We start from the raw sequence: 21,455 nt of genomic DNA on the forward strand, positions 1-21,455 counted from the left end.
AATTTTATCCTTAAAAAGTGCCTTAGAGGATGGAAGGAAAAATGAATATTTAAATTGTCTTAGGCCTCAACTTCTAAGCGATGTGAGACTATTGGGTGTGGTATAGGAACATAAATTGCTCAATCGAAATGTTAAGGAAATGGCGGTTCATCCCAATGGAAGATTTAAGGCAACCGATGGTTCATGTTAGAGCTTGGTTGTTGGTCTCATGATGAGCGCTAATGTTCTGATCTCAAGTTTGTCGAGTGACATCATTAGGATTAATCACCATGCATATGAAGAATTGTCTGCATCTGAACATGAAATTCTGTCACGGTTTTGTAGGAACGATTATAATTATTTACTAATTTTAATTATATAAAGAGACAATTTATTTTTTAAAAAAATATATTATGTAATAATCTTTAAATGGTTTGGATATTTAATTTTTTCCCAATTAATTAATTATATATTAATACTTTAATTTTTAACTATTATATTTAAAATAATGTTTAATAAAATATGTGAACATTTTTAATTATATTGGTATATAAATAAATAAATTGAATCGATTTCCTTGAACCATAATAATATATAAAATAAATGGAAAAAGAAAATATTCATTCTTAATTGAGTTAACCTACTTAAATCATCAACTTATAGCGAATAGAATCACATTATAAAACTTTTAATTAAAAAAATAATCGAGTTACTCTAACTCATTTTTAATGTGAATCGAGTTATTCTAACTCACTTTTAATTCAACTTACAGTAAGTTCATCCATGTAAGTCGAGTTTAACATGGAAAACAAAAAATATTAAAAATCCAAGCATAAATTTTAGTTCTATATTGAACACACAACAAAATTTAAACAATTCATAAGAAAATAAAAAATCAGAAGCCTATATTATTTATGCCTTTGAAGACTAAAGACAGTGTCATACTCTTTTAAATGATTTGGCTGATGACCTATTATAGAATCGAATATTTCCAATATCCTCCTGAGAAAAGCTAATAGATTTGTCGTTGCTAAAATGAAGTTTATCCATTTCATTAATTAATAAAAACTATGAAAATGCTATAGAGATTATGTTTATATTTAGTATGTACGAGCAAGTTATATTTTGATAGTGTTATTGATAGTTCTAGATATGTTTATGCAAGTAGATTCTATGAAATGAAGTTGGTTGGATTTGGTTGGTGTGCTAATCATCAGTGGCAAAGTAACGATCAGCAAACTCCCCTAAGCCAGGGATGACATGAGAATTCTCATTGAGTGATTGATCAATCTCTGATGTCACAAGTTTTATCAGTGGAAATCTCTCACACACTGCATTTATTCCTTGTGGTGCCTGCATGCATGCAATCTTGTTAATAACAATGCAAGGAAACTGCATCAACAAAAGGGTGAAGAAAACAAATCAAACTGACTTACTGCTACTAAGTTTAGAAATATGATATTAGATTCTGGTACACCTTTCTTCAGAAGTAGAGAGATAGCTTTCACTGCAGAGTTTCCTGATACTTACCAATATTAGACACTCCTTCAACCAAATTTAAGTAGGCAACAATTCAACTCAACTGAAGGTAGAATATATGTATATATATATATATTAAAAAATTTATCAGATAAATAATTAATTACCTCATTGATTAAGTCATTTATGTTGCTTCTAAAATAAATAAAATAAAACAATCGATTATTCTTAAATATAATTAATGAAATCTTCTCAATTTTGTTTCCTATAAATTATTTTTGAACGAAATAATGATAAATATTTTTGAATTCTTATAAAAAAATACTCCAATTCTTTCTTTTTAAAAAAAAACACTCCCGTTACATATCTTTTGATTAAATCTCAATACACTTTTTTTTTCTATAAAGCTATTCTCTTACTTTTTGATTCAATGTTCTAATACTCATCGTTATAGATTATATTATTCCAAACATTTGTAAACTGTTTTATTTTGTAAGGTATATTATACATATATCTTCAACATTGTTCAACGAATTTACAAAATAAGTGAAAAATAATTAAAAGTAATAACCATAAATATATATTTAATATTTAAATAAATACGTACATAATGTACTCTACCTTCCAGGACTTTAATCCTCTAACATAGTTTGCACATACAACGGTAGTTTATTAGGTGACACCAATTGTTAGCTCTATGGTCAAAATGATAGAAATAAAAATATTTACTGTTGGAAGTCTCACGTCGACTAAAGATAAGACCAATTTATAATATATAAGTGAGGTGCAAACTTTACCTTACAAGCCGGTTTTGTTGGGTTGAGTTAGACTTAAAAATCCATTTTCTAACATGGTATCAGAGCCATGATTAGAACCTATCCTAGCGAGTTCTAAGTGATGAAGTTTTTCTATTGTTATGATAAATAATACTTATTAATTTAAGACCCCAAGAGCATGTGAAGTTTTTTTTATCCAAAATCAATTTATCCTAATAGGTCTCTCAATTAAGATGGATGTAATTCTCACCCAACGGTCTTATCACTCCATTCTCTCTAGTTCCTCCATTTCATCCTTTTACCACTGCCTTCACATGAAGCTTGAAGCATCTCACATCCAATCACCATACTAGTGGATAGTGGGAGTATTCACAGTTGGCCATTTCCTTTTGCACCCCATACTTTTCTTCTACACTTATTAATATTAAAATGGTCATTTCATCCTTTGATTTAAAGTTCGTTTTGAATTTTGAAATTCGAAAACTTTAAAAATTACATTGTCTTTTAAACACTTTTTTTATAATTTACATATACATGAACTAACATGACACATCGATATTTATTTCAGGTCCCTCATCCTTAAAAGAAGGTGTGTGAACTTGTTGTGAAGATGACAAAATGACAAAAGAAGCGGATAAACCACTTCAAATACTTGTATACATATTGTCTAAGATAATGAGAATACCAATAGCCATACAATGGGATTTTCAGTATTTGGGCTCAAATGTCATGCCCATTTTACATTGCTATTGTTGATGCAATTAAGATGTATGGTGGAGACAAGATATTAAATATTTTTATCATCCATATAGTATTAACGTCTTATATATTTACTATATTAAAATTATTGCATTTAATGTATAATTCATTGCTTAGGTATATGGACGCAATAAGTGTGGTCCTAGACCAGTCATAAGTGTATGAAATTTTTGAGCCCTAAAGCATTTAATTGTTTGGCAATACAAGCATGTTACAAAGTATATGATAGATTGGATTACCACCTCACGAAAGTGTATTTATTTGGTTATGTACATTAAAGGGTTAGTCTTACTTAGTGAGATTTTATTTTTAAGTTATTGTAATTATTGAACTAGCTATTTCTCCTTCATTACATGTTTCTGGCAATTAATAGTCAAGATTCCAATCTGACATGAAGAACTTTCAACAAGAGTAATCTTACAAGTTTCATAACATCCAATTAGTATATAACAATTATGACTAACATCTTTTCAATTTAACTAGAGTTGTGTCTTTTCAATTTAACTAGAGTTGTGACAACAACTAACCAATTATTGCATAGGAGATCAAAAGATTTTCAATTTATAACTCCAAAGGTTAGGAATCATAACTTAAATAAATGATTTTGTATATAAGTTATATGTGATATTAATTTTTCCTTTTGTAATTTTAGTATAATATGCATAATTGTTTTCTTATGGTGGTTATTATGTCATGCATTAGATGAAAACTATCGTTAAGGAAAGAATCATTGAAAAATGTACAAATGTATATAAACACTTATAACTTGTTCATGCATTGTACGGTTTAAGGAACTTTATACATACTAATAATGTATCACTATTTTAGGACTTCGGTGATGTCTCCCCAATACCAAACAATGACACGTTGGAAATAAGAGAGTGGAAAACTTATCTCTTCAAACATTTACAAGAAGATTACGTTTTAAGTAGTTTTTTCCTTTCATTTATTTATCTTTTGTATTCATTATATATATGTACTTTGACTCTGTTAATGTACTATCAGTGTCGTATGAAAAATATATATGTTGTTTTAGATTATTTCAAGTTTTCAGGTTTTGGTTTCATGCCAAAACCAACAAAATGTTTAAGAACTATGTCTATTATTACATTTAGAGACGTAAATTTGTATATGTTAATGTATTAACATATGTAAATCACGTATGTTATAGGGATAACAAACATAAATTTGGGTGTTAAAATGGAAGAAATACAAAATTTACGTATGTTATCTTAGTACCAAACATAAATTTGCATCTATTAAAATAACAAATGTAAATTTATATTTTTTGAATCTATGTCTGATCTAGAACGGGATGTAAATAGCAAAAAGTGTCAAACTTAAAAAAAATTATTAATGATAACAATGAACATTAATTATTATGTCATAACTTAATTAAAACTACATAATCTTTTTGCTTACATTGTTCTAGTTCCCAAAAAATATTAGGTTTATTATGTCATCATCTTCGCTGAACTTTGTGATTCAACTTCTAATATAACTTAAATAGTCATATGAATTCAAAAAGTAAATTTATTTCTTATATAAGATAGTACATATAGGTATCTTGATCTAAAGGATATACATTTTAACATTGTTATAATATCATGTCGAAAATTTACACAAACAAGAAAATGGGTGTATATTGAACTATATATAAAGGGTGTGCAAAGTTAAATATTGAATTTAATCTTTAGCCCTCTATAAAAATATATATATTTTTAATTATTATATATATTTATTTTCATTTTGACAATGTCGCTTTGAATTTTTAATGCCTAATGACATAGTGTAGCATATAATAACATGATCATTTAATGATGAGATATTTGATCATATTTTATTTAATGATATGATAACCTATGTTACCATTGTGATATCATTAGTAGCCATCATAATTTTTATAATATAGATAAATGAAATACAATAAGAAAATATCATAAATTGGAAAGAGCAACTAAGAAAAATTACAGAAAATAGAAAAAAGGAAATGCTATAAAGTTAGAGAGAAAATAATTGAAGGCACCATAATTGAAAATGTTACATATAACAAGATTAAAATATTTTTATTGAAAATTTACTCAATTCTTTTAAAGAAAAAAAATTAAATATTTATTTAGTTCAGAAACCTATTTTTATTTTCTTTTTAAATGTATAATTACGTTTTAGAAAGAAAGAAAAGTAAAAAAAAAATATAAAAACCTTTAAATAAAAATATTGGGTTTATAAAATGCCTCACTATATATTTCAATAATTTTATTAGATTAAAATAACAATATTTGAATTACTTGTAATTAATTTTTTTTATTTTTTAAAAATATTTTATACAGATAAGTAATTAAAGTATCTTACATTTTAGAATAATAAAAATAATTTTTTAAGGTAAAATTTTATTTTAAAAATATATATTTCAAATGTATAGTAAAACTATCGTTAGCTCAGTCCAAAAAAATTTACACCTACTCCACATGAATTCAAGTCAAAAGGAACTTTATGTGGCAAACAATCCTACATAAGAAAAATTTAACAATACCAAAGGTATAACAAAAGTCCTATGAGCCTCGACCTGATCAATGCATTGATTTATGCATTAGTTTTAAATTAAGATAGACAAGGTTAGGAAAAGATCATGTCAAGTAAGTTGTTCAGGTGGGATTAATGCATTGATTTATGCATTAGTTTTAAATTAAGATAGACAAAGTTGGGAAAAGACCATGTCAAGTAAGTTGTTCAGGTGGGATTTAGATAAAGTTGTGTTTAAGTTAACTCAAGATTGATAAGGTTTGAATAGAGTCAAATACACCTCACGCTAAGTTAAATTAACCTAAGTCAAAGTTCTAAACAAGTCAATCGAGGTTGAAGGTTGAGATACATGGGTTGGGACAAAGGTCGAGATAAGCGGCTATGCTGAAGATCAAGACAAACTAACTTTGGTCAACAAAAGTTAGCCTGGGTCTAAGATTAAGCTGAGTTGACCTGAGTCGAACATCGAGTCGAGTTAGTTATATGGAAGAATTAAGCCAAGTCAATCAAACTAAAGAGTCAAATCGAGTTAGGACAAGCCAAAAGTCAGGTCGAGTTAAGCTAATCCTAACCAAAGGTTGAGCTAAGTCAGCCCGATCTGAGCCAACCTGAGCCTAAGTAGTCGAAGGTTGAGCTAAGTTAGCTCAGTTTGAAGGTTGAGTTGAGCCTACACAGTTAAAGGTCAAGTTGAGTCAACTCGGCTAATGATAAAAAAAATTTAGCATGAGCTGAAGGTCGTGCATAGTTGGCTCGGACAAAGGTCGAGCTGAATCAGTCAAGCCAAAGGTTGAGTTGAGTCGACCAGGCTGAAGAAGTAAGGCGAGTCAGTCGGGAGTGAAGTTTTAGCTGAGCCAATTTGGGGAGATAGTGGAGGTAAGTCATCTCCAACTACAAAATCAAGTTGAGTTTCCTTGAATCGAAGGTCAAGTAGAGCCAATTAGACTTGAAGATTGAGACAAGTCGACTTAGGTTAAAAGTTGGCCTGAGGTAGTTCGAGTGAAAAGGTAGAGTCGAGCTATCCTAGGCTGAAGGCTTAATCTCGTGGCCTAGGTAGACTCCTCTTGACCTTTGGCCTAGTCGAATCATTTAGACCATTAACTCAAGCTGACTCAATTCAATCTTCAACATAGGTCGACTGGGCTCAACCTTTGATCTGGGTTGAATGTCTTGTATTTAAGAGTTTATTAAAGTCTTATAATAAGATAAAACTCACATTAGTCCTAATCTTATTCCACTTTATGAGAAAGTTTTAGCGAATGAATTTTTTAAGTCTCGATCTTAATCCACTCTAAAAGAAAGGTTTAATCCACTCTAAAAGAAAGGTTTAGGGAATGAACTTTTTAAAGTCCCTCGTTTGGTAAGCCAGTAAAATAGAAGTTTATTTAGAGTGGCTTGGGATATTGACCAATGAGTCATGGGTCAAATTAATAACTATTAATAATAAAAAAAAATTTGTTGTGAAATTTTAGTTTACCTTTTTAATAAATTTCAAACTCTATTACTTTAATTATTTGAAATACTTCTTAAAATTTCTTAATTTCAATTATTATTGTTTTTTAATTTCCTCATCTAAACAATTCATTCTACACCAAAAAAACAAATTCAAATTCACTAAATTAACTCGTTCAAACACATTATTAGGCAAATATTTCTCTAGAAAAGTAAGTGAACAACTTTCAAAGTGTTATTTTAAATTATAGGAAACTAAAAAATGTGTATATAATGTAAAACCTGTAGCCAGAACCGGATCGAGTAACAAAACATGACGACTTGCAATGTCTTTTGGCAGCTTCTCATATACTAACTGCATTATATTATGTAGAGAGAAAAAAAAGTGAATCTTATAGTTTTAGTTTATAATAAACAAAATAATTAGATGGGTAAGAATTTTATATGTTAATGTATCTATATAATGACAATTGATCTATCTGAAAATGTTTAGAATCTCATGAAAATTATAGAAATTATGCGGCAAAAGTTTGAGTACTTCATTTTTCTTTGGTTATATTAATCTAACAACAGTTCAGGATTGTTGAGTACCACCTATTATCAAACATAGAATAATAATAACTAAAGCTCAAACTTTAAAACAAAATAAGCTTAAACATCACATTTCATACAAAATTAAATATTATAGGCTATATATTGTCTTTTCTAAAAACAAAAATCACACACAACATGAAAAAACAGTTGCCTAATTTGATTCATTATGAAGTCCAATGAAACAAAATTACCATCATTTATTTTTTGTCAGAAATAATTTGAAAATATTGGATACCAATAATACCTCCATATTACAATATATAGTGATTATTTATTATTTTGGTCCTTTACTCTCTTTTAAGTACCAATAACAATAATCTTTATATAAGTCTAAAATATTTATACGATGATTTTTAAGACATTATTAGAAAGAAATTATATATTTTTGATTTAGCCTAATCCACGTAAGAGATTAATATCTCTTTTAACCATAAACTAAAAGACATTAGGTTTATGAGTTTTTTTTATATGATAATCTTTAACTTAATTATTTTTATCCGACGACTTAGACTCATATTTAAATTATTTTCAATACCATGTAAGCCATAAAAGCCTGTGATTCAGTAAGGTAGTAGTTTGTAAGCTAAATAATAAAAGGAGAGTGAATCAGATGGATTAAGAAATGTCTAAAATCCTCCACAATTTTGATTTTGACAAACCAAATCTCAAGAAAGGAATTTAAATCCTAAATGTTAAGATAGGAAGGTCATTTGGCTCTATTCCTATATCTTAAAAAAACTAAGGAAATAAGAGGAATAATAAGACAGAACTAGAAAACAATTGTTCGAGATTGTAAAAGTGGTGGTTGGTGAGATCAAAGTAAATATTTTATAGTTTGTTAATAATACATTGTTTGTATGTGAGATAAAAGCCCATAACATCATGGTGGTAAAATGTATCCTAAGGTTCTCTAAGTTTTCTATGTTATGGAAATATAAATGAGTAAGGAAGCAACTCTTAAGAACTTATTTCCAAAGCTCGACAATAACTCAATTCTTAAAGTTGCAAAGACCAACTAATTAGGAAACTAGAGACTAAAAATGGGAATGTTGGGTGAACTAAGGAATAGTTTGAATGGGAAAAATCACAAACATAAACTTGGTGCAAAACTTAGCAGAAAATCTACCTACTAGGAGAAGAGCATATATATGGACTTAGACAGTGGGGCTTAGGAGTGTCAGCATATTTGAGATGTCAAAGTTCATAGTGATGTCTAACAAGACCTTATTTGAAAGTAAAAATCTATGAGTCTAAAAGAACTTGTTCTTCATGACATAGGTAACCTTGTAGATCCTTGAGATGCTCGATATTGAAATCATGGTGTTATGTTTTGTCAAAAGTATATTTAAATAATATTATTAAGAGAGCATTATGACATTGTGTGACTCTTGGGAATAATTTAAGTGAGTCTAAGTTTCACATAAGATAAAAATAACAAAGTTAAACACCATATAAGAAAAAAAAAAGATTCAAATTAAATGTTTTTAGGTTGAGTCAAAATTCAATGTCATGAAGTTTTGAGTTAAAAGTGGTATGAATCCCTTACATGGATTGAACTAAAAAAACATATGTAATCTCTTCCTAATAAACCCTTCAAAAAAAAATCTACTAGATGGACCACCTACAAAACTATTTTCTCATGATTTATATTTGTCACACTTTGTTGGATAAATACATTGAAATCATGGTGTCATTATGTTTTGACAAAAGTAGATTTAAATAATATTATTAAGAGAATATTATGAGTTTGTGTGACTCTTAGAAATAATCTAAGTGTGAGTCTAAGTTTCATATATAATAAAAATAACAAAGTTAAACACGTATAAGAAAAAAACAAGACTCAAATTCAATGTGTTGATGTTGAGTCAAAATTCAATATCATGAAAATTTGAGTCAAAAATCATATCAATATCTTATATAGGTTGAACTCAAATAACATATATTTAATATCTTCCTAATAAACCCTTAGCAAAAAAAATCCACTAATGATCCCCTAAAAAACCATTTTCTCATTATTTATATTTGTCACACTTTACATCCAAGCTAAATGCCAAAAGAAAATGTAAAACAATGTACTCTTTGCCCTCCACTAACCTGTCGACCATTTGTGCCATGTCCATGAATAAGGATTTTACCAATCTTGATTCCTTTACAACATGCTCTTAATGCATTTTCCATGCTTTCTCCACTAATGTTAAAGTATGAGGAAAGAGTTCAATAAAAATTGTCAATAAACACATTTAATATTATGTAACCTAAAGAAAAACTGTTGAATAAAAAATTTCCCATAAGGTAATACACAAGTATTTATAAAATTAAGGAAAAATATTGTTCTATATTTTCCAATGTTTGACTGAAAGAATTTTCAAGGTCTAATTTAAAGTCAAGAAGGTGTTAACATTTGTTGAAACAAATGGTTAATTTCTGATAGATATATATTACTGATAAAATAATATCTATCAGTTTCACTTAGACTTATAACTTGATCAAATTATGAGGCATCATGGTTTGACCCTTTTTACTGCAAGATGCACTTCATTAAAGCAAGTTCTAAACTCAAATTCATGGAAAATTTATTGGCAATATATAGAATTAACTAAATTATTTATGCAAAATCTTTTATTTCAAAAGGTGATTAAAGAAAACAGTTATAAAATTAGGTACCTTCTAATTACTGAAACTCCACACAACCTACTACAGAAAACAACACCAGAATATACAGATCCTGCATCAATAAGATACCACTTCAACCTTTTTGTTGATGATATTAGCAAGTGTATCATAATAAACGTACTTCATAAAATACATAAACTGTTTTATTCTGCTTTTTTCTCAAGAATAAAATGTTTTCTAATGACTTCAGGTTGTGAGGAGTGCACAAATATAAAAGAATAGAATAATAAATATGTAACTTCGCCCACACAAGTTTTAATTGGATTAGGATTAAAAAAAATCAATTTTTCTGGAGATTGAATTGAACCGGACTTACATAACTCACAATTAAACGAATTCGAGTATAAGGTTGAAGATAAGATAATCCGTAACCCACCAATAACAAACATTTATAAGTTTTTATTATTTTTTATAAGGTTTTTAATATAATTATTTAAAAATTCTAATTACATAGATGATAGTTTAATTTTTTAAATATTATAATGTTGTGCAATAATATTTTTAATAGTTTTGATATTTAATTTTTCAAAAACTAATGATGGTAAATTTTTTTATTGTACTCATAGTAAAAGAAAGTGAATACAGTAAATTGACTTTGATTATACTATAACAAATTTATAAAATAAATTAGAAGAATGAAATAACCTTAAATAAATCAACTCACCATCCCATCAAAATGTAATAGATTCAACAGGATTAAAAATATCTAACTCACAAAAGAAAACATAATTAGATTGAGTCACTTTTAGAAATTCATGTGAACCTGATTGAGTTATTTTGAAACCTCGTTAAAGTAATTAAAGTAATGTTATTAGAAAGTAATTTATGGTATCAGAATAATATTTAAAACTTATATAATATATATATATATATATATATATATATATATATATATATATATATATATATATATATATATATATATATATAAAGTGGGATGTAAAATTCATCATCCAAACCGATTATGGAAGAATGAGTTAGACTTAAAAATCAGAAATTACTTCACAACAATCGTAAAAGTAAATTCTTATTATAATATAATATAAGAATAATTATATATATATATATATATATATATATATATATATATATATATATATATATTATCGAATCTGTTATTAAAGTAGCTATTGTGAATAAAAAAATTGATTTAAAATTAATAAAAATAAATCTTGTAATGTACTATTATTCTTAATCCAAAAAAGTTGTCTGAGATTATTCTACTAATACTTTACCTGTTGGAGTTATCACCTGCTTTTCAGAAAAAGGAAGGTGACCCAATCCATGTTCGACAACCTAAAAAATTTCACACAATGTTATAAATCTTCAAATTTAAGATAATTTATAATAATACTTCAATTTGCACATAGTTGTTACCAATCTAATTAGACGATCTGAGTAGAAGGCAAAGTCATGCTTTGTTGCCTTAGCATCACGAATGAGAGTATGCATTCCCTTTATCTAATTAAAAAACAAATCAATGTAATAATTTAGATTAATTTTATATAAGATGTAGTGGTATTACAGACGTGACATTGGTATTTAACAGCTATAAAGACCACAAATTGTACAAAAAATTTGGAACAAACAGAAACATAATTTAAATTTAAAGAGAGTAATTTTTAAAATGCTATAATATTATAGGTTTAATTAAGTTTCAAGTACTCTAAATTCTTTTTTTTTCTCTTTAATTGAGTTCTTTTTTATTTAATTTGTTAGTTAATTGGATGAGATAATTGTTACTTTTTTCGTTATTTTTCTTTTTTATCTCTACATGTGAGATTCCATTATTAATATAAAATATAAAATGATATTGCAATAAATAATAAGTGATTTTTATTGTTTTATTAAAAAGTTATTAAATAACAAAAACGGTTCAATAAACAGTGATGACGAGGACAGTCCATTATTTGCCATGAGTGATGATATTGAAGTCGTTATAAGAAACCACTGGTGCAAAATTGATCTTTAACGTCACCTCGTCCGTCCACCAAAATCCCAACGTAAATAATTGACCGGTGGCATAAATGTAAATAATTGAGTGTGGAGACGTCCGTCCTAGACGGGGCCGGACGTCTATAATACAGTAGACGTCCGACCCCTCTAACGGACGTTCAAGGGGTTGACAGGTTCAACTACTCTGTCAGCCTCTTGAACGTCCGTCCTGGAGGGGGACGGACGTTTAATATATATAGACGTCCGTCCTGGAGGGGGACGGACGTTTAATATATATAGACATCCATCCCCCTCCAGGACTGACGTTCAAGAGGCTGACAGAGTAGTTGAACCTGTCAGCCCCTTGAACGTCCGTCCTGGAGGGGGACGGACGTTTAATATATATAGACGTCCGTCCTCCTCCAGGACGGACGTTCAAGGGGCTGACTGGTTCAACTACTCTGTCAGCCTCTTGAACGTCCGTCCTGGAGGGGGACGGACGTCTATATATATTAAACGTCCGTCCCCCTCCAGGACGGACGTTCAAAAGACGTTTAAAATAAGGACTTACTAACCAAAACGCGAACCCGCGAGGAGTTATGCGAACCCGTGAGAGTTCCCTCTGCGCCTTGCATTTCCAGGTTGGTTTTTATCTGTTTTGAACCATTTAATCTTACTTTTATTCCGATTAAATTGTTCAGTGATGAAATATCTTTCATTTGAACCGATTAAAAGTCATTTTCTGTGCATTTTTGTGCAGTTTGTAGCGTGTTCTTGGGCGGCGTTTTTGGCCTACGTTTTAGGTCGTTTACTCCTCCATCTCCCTCCATTTTCATTTCGAATCTGCTCTTCAGACGTGTTGCAGTGCACAAACAAACGTCCAAACCCTGTAATCCTAAATAACCCGTAAATAACCCTAAATAACCCGTCTAATAAAGCCCTTTCTGCAGTAGTGTATAGACGTCCGAGAGGTTCACAACGGACGTCTATATAGACGTCCGCGTGACACAGTGGACGTCTATATAGACGTCCGGCCTGACACAACGGACGTCTATATAGACGTCCGGCCTGACACAACGGACGTCTACATAGACGTCACCCACATAGACGTCCGTTGGAGGTCCGACGTCAAAAGACCCACAGAACGGACGTCTATAGCCCGTTCTGCACTAGTGAACATATCTAACAACATATTCAATTAAAACATTAAATAGTGTTCTACTAAAAAAATATATAAATTTTGAATCTTATAAAAAAAGTAATAGAGCCTCTATTAAAATTACTCACATTATAGACTTAAACCCTAAATATAGAACACCACTAACATAGAAAAACACATAAGAACATTAAGCACTTATGATAATATTATATATATATATATATATATATATATATATATATATATATATATATATATATATATATATATATATATTGACGGAGAGAGAGAAGGACTATGATAATTTACCTGAAATGTTGAAAATATAACAAAAATATTGGGATGGATTTTGCATAAATCATTTTGTCCAAGCTTCATACGTATGTGTTGTACTATTAAGTCAATGGCTACATCGTTATCCCCTCCACTTGGAATAATAATATCAGCATATTTTTTTGTTGGCAGCACAAAATCTTCAAAGCTAGGCTTTACAAATTTTGAATACTGAAATATGATTTTTTTTCATTAATCAAACAAAACATTTTTAAATTAGAAGAAAAAGCTATAAACATTTGATGTATAAAATCACTCAGTTTCAAACACAGAAATAATGTAAATATCTTCTTTTTTCTAGATTTTGTTACTCCCATACACAGCCTTATTTACTTATGCTTGCTTGGTTTAGTAAAAGAAGGAAAAGAAGGTGGTTTAACTTTTAGAAATTCATATAGGGAAATAGTGTCTGAAAATGATTGAAAGTGGAAAATCATATCAAATGCTAAGTTAGATTTTCTCTCTATGTCTTTAAAATAAACTTATTTTTATATGTTAAAATATTTTAATAATGTATTTTAAAATAAAAAAATAGTATATTTTGAAAACAAAGTAAATACACTAAAACTTTAAAATAAAAATTAGAAATCGATAAAGTATGAGAAAATGTTAATATCATACAACTTCTAGCTAAAAATAATATTTAATTAAAAATAAATAAAAAATTAAATATTTATTGTTCTATGAAAATAAGAAAAAATGTTACAAAACTTAACACTATAGAGAGAATTCAAACAATTATTGATGATAACAAGGACTAGAGATTAAGATTACGTACTTGATCTAGCACATTTTCAACATTCCTTCCACGATCAATAGCAAGACGTTGCATTCTTCTTGAAAGCCGAACATCAGAATCTGCATTGCTTAAACATTAGAATTATTTTTAATTGAACAAGCATAGGAAGAATTGAACAAGCATTGGAACAACTCGGCGTTCCAATGCTGGAGTACAATAGTAAACTTGGCAATTGCAATATCCGAGTACAAAAGCAACACCAACCCAGCGTTACAATACTCAGATTCAAGAAAGAACGTAATGGAAACCTAATCTCCAAGGTCGCCTTAAGTAGCTTCAAAGTGTAAATGAGTGTGAGGACAAACATCCACTGATAAAATGATTAAGATAACAAAAAGACAAATATCCAAAGAGATAACTAAACAATATGTTCCCAAAAACTTTGTTTTTGTCCTCCATGATTTCTTTTGTCATTCGCTTCTACCCCTTTATGCTAACAATGCCTACTGACTAGTAATTCCACAACTACAATCACACACTGCATAACTTTGCAAAAATAACCATAAAGAATATAAGAAAAAACAAAGATATTTGAAGGACGAAAAAACTTGCTAGAACAAGAAAGACAATAAGCAATGAGGGCTTCCTTCCCTAGGCTTCTCTTGCAAAAATACAAGGACAAACATCCACTATTAGAAAGCCTACTCGGGTAGCACATAAAGCCTACGAACGTGGCATTATAAGCCCTTTAATGAGGCACCCAAGTTACCAGATTGTAACATGAAAAAAATCCCACAAAAGTGAAACTAAAGCCCTCAAACGAGACACTTAAGTTACGAGATTCTAACATGTATAAAAGCCCTCCAAGCAAGGCACCGAAAGCCTCTAAGTAAGACACTAAAATCCCTTTGAGCGAGGAACCAAAAGCCCTCCACATGAAGCACCAAAAGCCCTCCATGCAAGGCACTAAAAGCCCTCCATTTGAGACACCAAAAGCCCTCCATGTGAGGCACCAAAGCCCTTTAAGCAAGACAGTAAAAACCATCCAGTTAAAGCACCAAAAGCCCTCCATGCTCAAGATAGGCACCAAAAGCCCCCCAAGCAAGGCACCACAAGAACTCCAGGCGAGACATCAGGCTATTTCAACAAGTAAATCAAGCTACTTCACCAAATAACTTCCATAAAAAAAGCCCTAAGGCATCAGATTGCACTACTTCACCAAGAAAATCGAACTACTTCACCAAGTCACCTTTAGACAAGGCACTAAGCTACTTCACCAACTAAAAGCCCTCTAGGCGAGGCAAGACATCAAGTCACTCAAAAAAAATAGAAGAAGAAACATTAAGTTATTTGAGTATAAGCAGACAATTCAAAGTATTAGACCGAGTATAAGAGAAACTCGACATCCCAACACCAGAGTACAAGAGAAGCTTGATTTACTAGTACCTGAGTATAAGAATAGCTCAGTGCCTGAGAACAAAAAGCAACTCAACACTCCAATACCAGAGTACATGAGTTATCCCCTACCCCAAGTCCAAACTAGGACTAAAGAAGGGAGCCTGCTTCTTTGCCTTCTAAAAACTCTTAGCATAGGCCGCTAGCTCGCCAGTCATAAAGTTGGTATTCTCCTCATCCAAACTCACAATATCAACCTTCTCCTAAAGAGTCCCAACACTCGTTGGCCTTTTCAACCTCTATTGTCAAGGTTGTCTTTACGTCCCTTGGTTGTTGCAGTTCAGAGGTTAGCTAAACAACACAGTTGGAATTTTGTGCCAACTCCAGGTCTCAACATTTCAACTTTTGACCGACCTTAGTAAAAAAGTCGACCAAGTTGTCTCACTCGATCTTCACCTCAACCGCCTTCACTTGAAAAGCCTTGAACTCCTCTTCGGTCCCTTTCAGTCAGGTCACCTTTGCTCGTCAACTTTTGGCTGACCTCCATACACAAGTCGATTAGGCTTTCCATCATGATCTTCACCTAGGCCACCTTCACTTCCTTCAACAGTAGGTGAATTCGAAAAAGATGACAAAAAACAAGAGGACAAGTTTAAAATAGGACTTGAAGAATTGTGGCAAAAAGAATGCTCAAACAGGACGCTCGAAGTGAAGTAACAACGAAGAATGAAATCCAATATAAAAGCAAGTATTAAGTCTTTGTCAGCTCGGCCAAAATAAGAAACAATGTTGGAAAATTGTTGAAGAACGAAGTTGAAAGCATTAAAGTGAAACCTACTCGAAGTTAGTAGCGCTAAAACAAAGCCAACCTGCCCGAAGATGACAACATCAAAGTGAAAATTGCTTGAAGTTGACATCATCAAAGCAAAGCTTTCGTACATTTGGCAGCATCAAAGAGAATCCTATCCAAAGATGGCAACATCAAAGTGGAACCTACCCAAAGTTAGCAATGCTAAAGTGAACCCTTCTCGAAGACCAGCGTAAAAGTGAAACCTTCTCGAAGTCGATAGCATCAAGACAAAGTTTACTGAAAGACGACAGCACGAAAGCAGAAACTACCTAAAGTCAGCATCACTTAATAGAGTTTATCCAAGTCGATAGCCTACCATAAAGGCTGCCTAATTAAAGTCACCTTGGTCTAATGGCTAGTCCCCTTACGAGTTCGACTAGATGACCAATCTACATGCTAGCTTAATTGAATTTTGATCTATAAATGGGGCTTTCAAAAAGCTTGATTGGATCACTATTCTCCCTAAAAGCTCAGTCGAATGACCAATCTACATGCAAGCTTTGTCGAATGACCAGTCTCCCTATGAGATCGACTGAATAACAAATCTACCTACAAGATCAGCTGAATGACCAATCTACATGTGAGCTCGGTCGAACAGTCAATCCACCTATAAACTATACAAGTTGGCTCAAGTCCAACCAAGTGATTGAACACGATCAAATACGCCAAATCAAACTACCGAGATTGGGGGGCTTATGTTCTTACCCAACCCAATAGACATACTAAAGAGCATGACTCAACAATGTCTATTAAGCGTCTTCATTATGAAGCAGCTTAAACCTACGTTTGTTCGGCCATTATCCACATATCATATGTAATCTCGGTAGTTTTCTATTATGGTTATGATTTATGATCAGGTGTCATTTTGTTATTATATACTTAAGGTAAGTATTATTTCAATGAGAACATATGTCCATGACCCATGCTAATCCTATAAATATAACCAATATTTCCTAGGGAATACTCACTTGATAATCACTCATACTTATTAATATTCACAAAGATCTAAACTTTCTTACTAATTTAAGCATCAAAGAGTCTTGTTTAGGTGGATCTGCCTCCTCTAAGCAGCAAGGGTTTTTCATCCTGACCATCAAGAGCATTCAAGCCACTGCTAGGATCTCATCACCAGTCCACATATCCACGCTCAAGATTCCGATAAGATCATATGTTCCAATTCCAACCCTCTTGAGTGACATCGTTAAGGTTAATCATCCCTCATCATTTGATTGACCACTCCAATTGACTAGGGGGCTTATGTTCCTTCCACATCCAATAGTCTCACATCGCTTAGGAGTTGAGGTCTAAGCCAATTTAAATATTATTTCCTCCTTTCACCCTCTGAGGTGCCTTTTAAGGATATAATCATGATAGATCTCCAATATCCAAAGTGAACAATATCTTGAATGAGGGGTGATTGACCCTAATGATGTCACTCTACAGACTTGGGATCAAAACATCAGTGTCCACCATGGGACCAATAAAAAGGTTCTAAGATGAATCATGAGTCCCTTATACCTTCCATTGGGGATGAATCATTTCTTAGACCTCAAGTAAGGGGTTTATGTTCCTACCACATCTAATAGTTTCACATCGCTTAGGAGTCGAGACAATTTAAATACTCCTTCCACCTTTTAAGGCACCTTTTAAGGATAAAACCATGATGGAGTTCCATGCTTGAAAGCAAACAATATCTCATATGCATGGTGATTGACTCTAATAATGTCACTCCACATACTTAGAATCAAACCAACTTTCAATCCAAAATCTTAAGAGTATGAATTTTTGAGGTTTTATTCTTATATTGATTATCTTTTCGTATTTGTATCTAATAAGAAAGTTAAACTTACACTTAAATTCTGTAAAATGAATTAAGAATGAATTAAAAATAACTAACCTTCGTCAACAAAGATCTTCATGTTCAAAAGATTACGAACACCTGAGTCATGAAGAACTAATATTCCTTCTAAGATTATGATATCTCCAGGATGAACCTAATTGACCAAGAGAAAGAAATGTAAACCCATTGAGTGCATCCATCATGATAGGATTTGCATTAACAATATAGTGTAATTATGATGAATCACAATATCAATAAGGCAATTGACAATTATAAAGAACAAATTAAACACTTAATTAAATCTCTTTATATATTTCTGATTTTCCAAAATTCATATTAATAATACCTGACGTGCAGATTCAATTCTCTTATGGTTTTTGGAATCATAATTAGGTATATCAACATGTTGTCCACATTTTAATTTCTCCATTGTTGAGAGCAAAAGCTTCGTATCAAAGGCATCTGAAAATTCAACAACACCAAGTATTCTCATGCTGGTTTATATTTTAAATCAATTATGTATCAAATTTCGAAATTAGTGTGCTAAAAAACAAAAATTTGATTCACTATGTACTCACCAGGATGATCAAAATTATACTCATTAACCTTTTGCAGTGTCTGATCACTCAGTGGGTAATAAAACGAATCCTGTAGCACATGTAAATGAATTATAACCTAAAATTTAAAACAAAAAATTATTTATATTTAGACAAATCAACGCCATAATTATCAATAAAATTAGCACGAAAAAACTGTTCAAACTTGTTTTTGTTGTAATTATAGAGAATTTTTTACTTGGCTAATGAGGACAACACGTTGATCACGAAGTTGGGTATTTATCATATTACAAACAGTTGTTTTTCCAGATGCAGTTCCACCAGCAACACCTATTTTTTTTTATGAAAATAAAATAAAAGTTAGAGAAATTTGAAAACTAAAAAACACTAAATATTATTTATTTATTACCAATGAAAAAAGGTTGCTTAGGTGTTGTTGGAGCTTTGGAGTCAGTGGATTCTATCGTATGCTTGTCCTCAATGTTGAGATTCATTGGCATTTCACCCTTCTTTGTAAAATCATTCTTCTCCATTACTTCAATCTAGATGCATCTATGACCTAGTATTAATCACTTAACACATTAATTTATATACATGAGATCAAAAGGCCCAACATGTATGGTAAAAAGAACATACCAACCTTTGATCTCTGCTTATGTTGTGGAGAGTTTGTTACTCACATGTGTTTTAGTTAAATCTTATTAACTAATTTTTCTATAAATAAATATTATTTTTTATTCTAGTTCGTTATTGTTTAATTTTTCAAAAAGAATGTAAAGTATAAAACATATTAAATTATTATTTGTTTTGTTGATCACTAGAGACATAGAGAAGGAGCTTGATTAGAAATATCACTACTACATATGTTATTATTAGTAACAATAGAAAAATATTACTAAATTAAGAATGTTACTAATATCATTTAGTAGCATCATATCAAATGTTAACTATGCCATATGTTACTAATGACTTTTAGTGACATTTTTACACATCAAGACATTTATAAAAATGTTACTAGATACTTTTAATAACATTATTTAATGAAAATATAACATATTAAAAACATGCTACTAAATCATATTAAGTAATTTTTTTTTTTTTGTAAAGAAGTGATATTATAAAATTTTTACTATGAATCTTTTAGTAATTTTTTTTTAAATAGAGACATTTTAAAATTGTTACTAAAAAGTTTTACTAATATTTTTTTATAAAAGAAACAATATAAAAATGTTACTAATATAAATATTTTATAACATTTTATAAAAAATTAACTAAAAACCACATAATGATAGTCTAATGTTAAATTTGTTGATTCAGTATCACGAAAACATTTATTTGCAAGGCCCACTAACAGAATTATTGTCCTCTAAAGAAAAAATAAATAATATGAAATAAAATATTGCCATCAGCATATACAGCATGCATTATAAAATGCAATTTCTCTATTTTAATCTTGTGTATGTTATGTAAACTCTATTTTTGCACCCTTTAGTTTATTTTGTATTTTTCTGTTTTCTGATGTTTATTGCTCTATATAAAGCCATGTTTCTATACATACTACAAAATATAAGACAATTATCTACTGTAAAAATTCATTTATACAGTAAAAAATTCATAAGTAAATTTCTCGTAATTAACATCATTAGAAAGTTAAATCCTTTAAAAATGAAGTTAATTAAAATTTTCAAATCACTACAAAAAAAAACTGGGTACTAGAAGCCGATTTGGGTAAGTTACATTTTATACTAGCTATATCATAACTCTACATATAAATCATACACTTTTCAGTAAACTACAAAATTTTCATCTAAAATTTTAGTGAAAACAAGAACTCAATATTTCAACATTTCTACCATTTACAAAAATGGTACTTCTCACTGTACCTCCAAGTTTTTTCTTTTTTCACCTCCAAGTTTATAGTTTTACATTTATTTAAAATCGTATATCATTTATATATTATCTCTTTTTCGAAAAGTTTTTCAATAACACTATTCAACTTTTTAGTGTTTTTTAGGTATTTTAAATCCTTTTCAATAAACCACTAATTTAATTATTTGTAAAGTGACATCTCGTCCTAAGTGATCACCACTAATAGAACCAGACATCCATCATAAAATCTCTTTCTTGAGCTATAGATCTCTATCAACCACCAATCTACCTTTCCTCCTGAGTTTATTTTATTGTCAAGTGAAGTGCTTGTGAGAAGAGTTGTTGAGTTGTTATTCTAGATCTATAATGAGTTTCTGAATGGAAAGATCAGATTGCCAAGATTGTTGGATCTTAATGTACATATCAGAATCAGGTTGGTGAGTAGTTAAGGCATGACAGTGAGGAATATTCAAACTGGATATGGCATCGGCTAGTACATTTTCTTGTCATTGCTTATATTCAATCTGAAAATCAAATTCCATCAAT

At 30.3% G+C, this 21,455-nt stretch overlaps 1 protein-coding gene across 1 annotated transcript; it reads right to left on the bottom strand.

Moving 5' to 3' along the window:
- Positions 1–1,185: 1,185 nt before the first annotated feature.
- LOC124827091 (uridine kinase-like protein 5) lies at positions 1,186–19,540 on the bottom strand. Its single transcript, XM_088113653.1, has 14 exons — positions 19,450–19,540; positions 19,279–19,370; positions 19,062–19,131; positions 18,830–18,945; positions 18,541–18,637; positions 14,438–14,517; positions 13,636–13,830; positions 11,610–11,693; positions 11,468–11,528; positions 10,224–10,284; positions 9,654–9,747; positions 7,248–7,320; positions 1,416–1,498; positions 1,186–1,332 (listed from the first exon to the last, which is right to left on the bottom strand). Exons 1-14 carry the CDS (start codon positions 19,538–19,540, stop codon positions 1,186–1,188), a joined length of 1,344 nt encoding a protein of 447 aa, XP_087969779.1.
- Positions 19,541–21,455: the final 1,915 nt, after the last annotated feature.

This window comes from Vigna umbellata, chromosome 4, assembly GCF_029865625.1.
Source record: "Vigna umbellata cultivar VRB3 chromosome 4, Vumbellata_1.0, whole genome shotgun sequence".
NCBI classification, from domain to species: domain Eukaryota; kingdom Viridiplantae; phylum Streptophyta; class Magnoliopsida; order Fabales; family Fabaceae; genus Vigna; species Vigna umbellata.